At 37.4% G+C, this 2,076-nt stretch overlaps 1 protein-coding gene across 1 annotated transcript; it reads right to left on the minus strand.

The window, feature by feature from the left end:
• Positions 1-769: 769 nt before the first annotated feature.
• On the minus strand, positions 770-1,708 carry LOC114610223 (olfactory receptor 50-like). The gene has a single exon (XM_028754726.1). It carries the CDS (start codon positions 1,706-1,708, stop codon positions 770-772), a length of 939 nt encoding a protein of 312 aa, XP_028610559.1.
• Between the last annotated feature and the right edge of the window lie 368 nt (positions 1,709-2,076).

The following is a 2,076-nucleotide window of genomic DNA, read 5'->3' on the forward strand; positions in this document are numbered from 1 at the left end:
TAAATATTTGAAGAAACTACTATACTTTCTTTTATTTAGATATCACATATTATATACATGCAAGTAAACAACACAACATATGCTATCAATATCTGCTAATTTTGAGTGTAAATTAAAACTTAAATGTAAGAGGGAGAAAAGATGGCTCAGTAAATAAGAGCACTGACTGGCTCTCAGGAAGACAAGGTTTGATTACCAGCACATCAATGGTAGCTTACAGACATCTGTCAGCCTAGGTTCAGGGGATATGACACCAGCTTCTGATCTTTGCTGGCAGTAGGCACAAACATAATGCACAGGCATACATGTGAGCAAAACAAATATACATGAAAAATAAAAATAAACAAATAAATGTTAATTGAGTTACTGCTAAGCAATCAGAGGATTTTTATCTGATATATTAAGATAAATATCTTTTATTTGATATCTGGTAAGGTAAAATGTAAAAATAAAATTGTAAATCTAAGAGAAAAATATTTTGTCATCTTCAGAGAGGAAAAAGATCTTTGGTACAAAAGCTACAAACCTGTCTAATAAAAAGATGTAGTGATGAATAAATTAACAATTAGAATATTTTCAGAACAAAGAAAATATGTAGAATATTTGTAGGAAATTATCCCAAGATGCTGAAGCAAGAGAGTTAAATAGAGAACAAAACTGTACAAGGATAACTGAGTGAAGAAAGGAGACCACATAAAATTACCCTGACAGAACAAAAGATGAGAGAAGGAGAAGGAAGTAGGAATGCTAACAGTGAATACCATGCCCATCACTGTGAAAACAGTCTCCTGCTGAGGATATTTCTCAGTGCTTTTTTCATATCCCGATTCCTAAGACTATAAATAAAGGGATTCAGCATGGGTGTGATCACATTGTACATCACAGCCACAATTACATCCTGTTCATTAGTGTTATTAGATAAGGGTACAAAATATAGTCCAATGATGGCTCCATAATACAAGGAAACCACACAGAGGTGAGAGCCACATGTGGACAAGGTTTTGTAGATACCCTTGATAGAAGGAATTTTCAGAATGGTGACCCCTATTCGGCCATAAGAGACCAAAATGCATATGAATGGCAGGGTAATGATCACATTACCTAAAACAAGAATGACCAGCTCATTGATGGTGGTGTCTGAGCTGGACAGCTTCAGCAAGGCAGAGAGGTCACAGAAGTAGTGGGAGATGGTATTGTTTCTAAAGTGAGCTAGGCGAGCCAAAAGAAGGGTGTGTACAAGAGCATTGGCAGAAGATAAGGCCCAGGACATAACTAATAGAAGAATACAGAGTCTCTGACTCATGATGGTGGTATAGTACAGAGGGTGGCAGATGGCCACATACCTGTCATAGGCCATGGAGGTCAGAAGAAAGCTGTCAAGATCTGCAAAAAATAAGAAAAAATACACCTGGGAAACACATTCAGCATATGAGATGGACTGACTGTGTGTCAGCATATTCATGAGCATCTTTGGAGCTGTGACTGATGAGAAAGAGATGTCTGTGAAGGCCAAGTGGCTGAGGAAGAAGTACATGGGGGTGTGGAGGTGAGAGTCCAGCTTTATTAGCAGGATGATGAGCAGGTTCCCCAGCACAGTTGTCAGGTACATGGCCAGGAACAGGGCAGAGTACAGGCCTTGGTACTTTTCCCAAATGGGAAGCCCCAGGAGGATGAACTCAGACACAGTGCTCTCATTTTTCTGTCTCATATTTTTCCTTTTCTGCTGTGAGTGAAAGGATAAATGGGAAAGAAAGAGAAGTGATTTTGACTATCACATGTTGGGAACATTTTTTTGAATCATCAGTACTGAAAACAACATTACTGTGTGTGTTTTAATCCAAAAATGAAGATTTTTTCTCACAGTAATGAGATAGTGATGGTTTAGAAAGAGACACAATTTGCCAACCTTAAATCAACTGAATGTGTTTTAAAGGGAACCTATGACATTCAGAACAATTATTATATTAGACCCAGGTCCTGATAAAGGTGTCAGGATTTCACCATGACAATTTTGGATTAAGGACTTATAAATTGGTATCAACAAATAGAAAAATCAGTAGAATTTCAATGATTGTT

The sequence above is a fragment of the Grammomys surdaster genome, unplaced genomic scaffold, assembly GCF_004785775.1.
Source record: "Grammomys surdaster isolate TR1022 unplaced genomic scaffold, NIH_TR_1.0 126035, whole genome shotgun sequence".
Taxonomy (NCBI): Eukaryota; Metazoa; Chordata; class Mammalia; order Rodentia; family Muridae; genus Grammomys; species Grammomys surdaster.

What these genes read in the sequence shown, in the direction of transcription:
- LOC114610223 (XM_028754726.1), bottom strand. Translation starts at nt 1,708, where the DNA reads ATGAGACAGAAAAATGAGAGCACTGTGTCTGAGTTCATCCTCCTGGGG.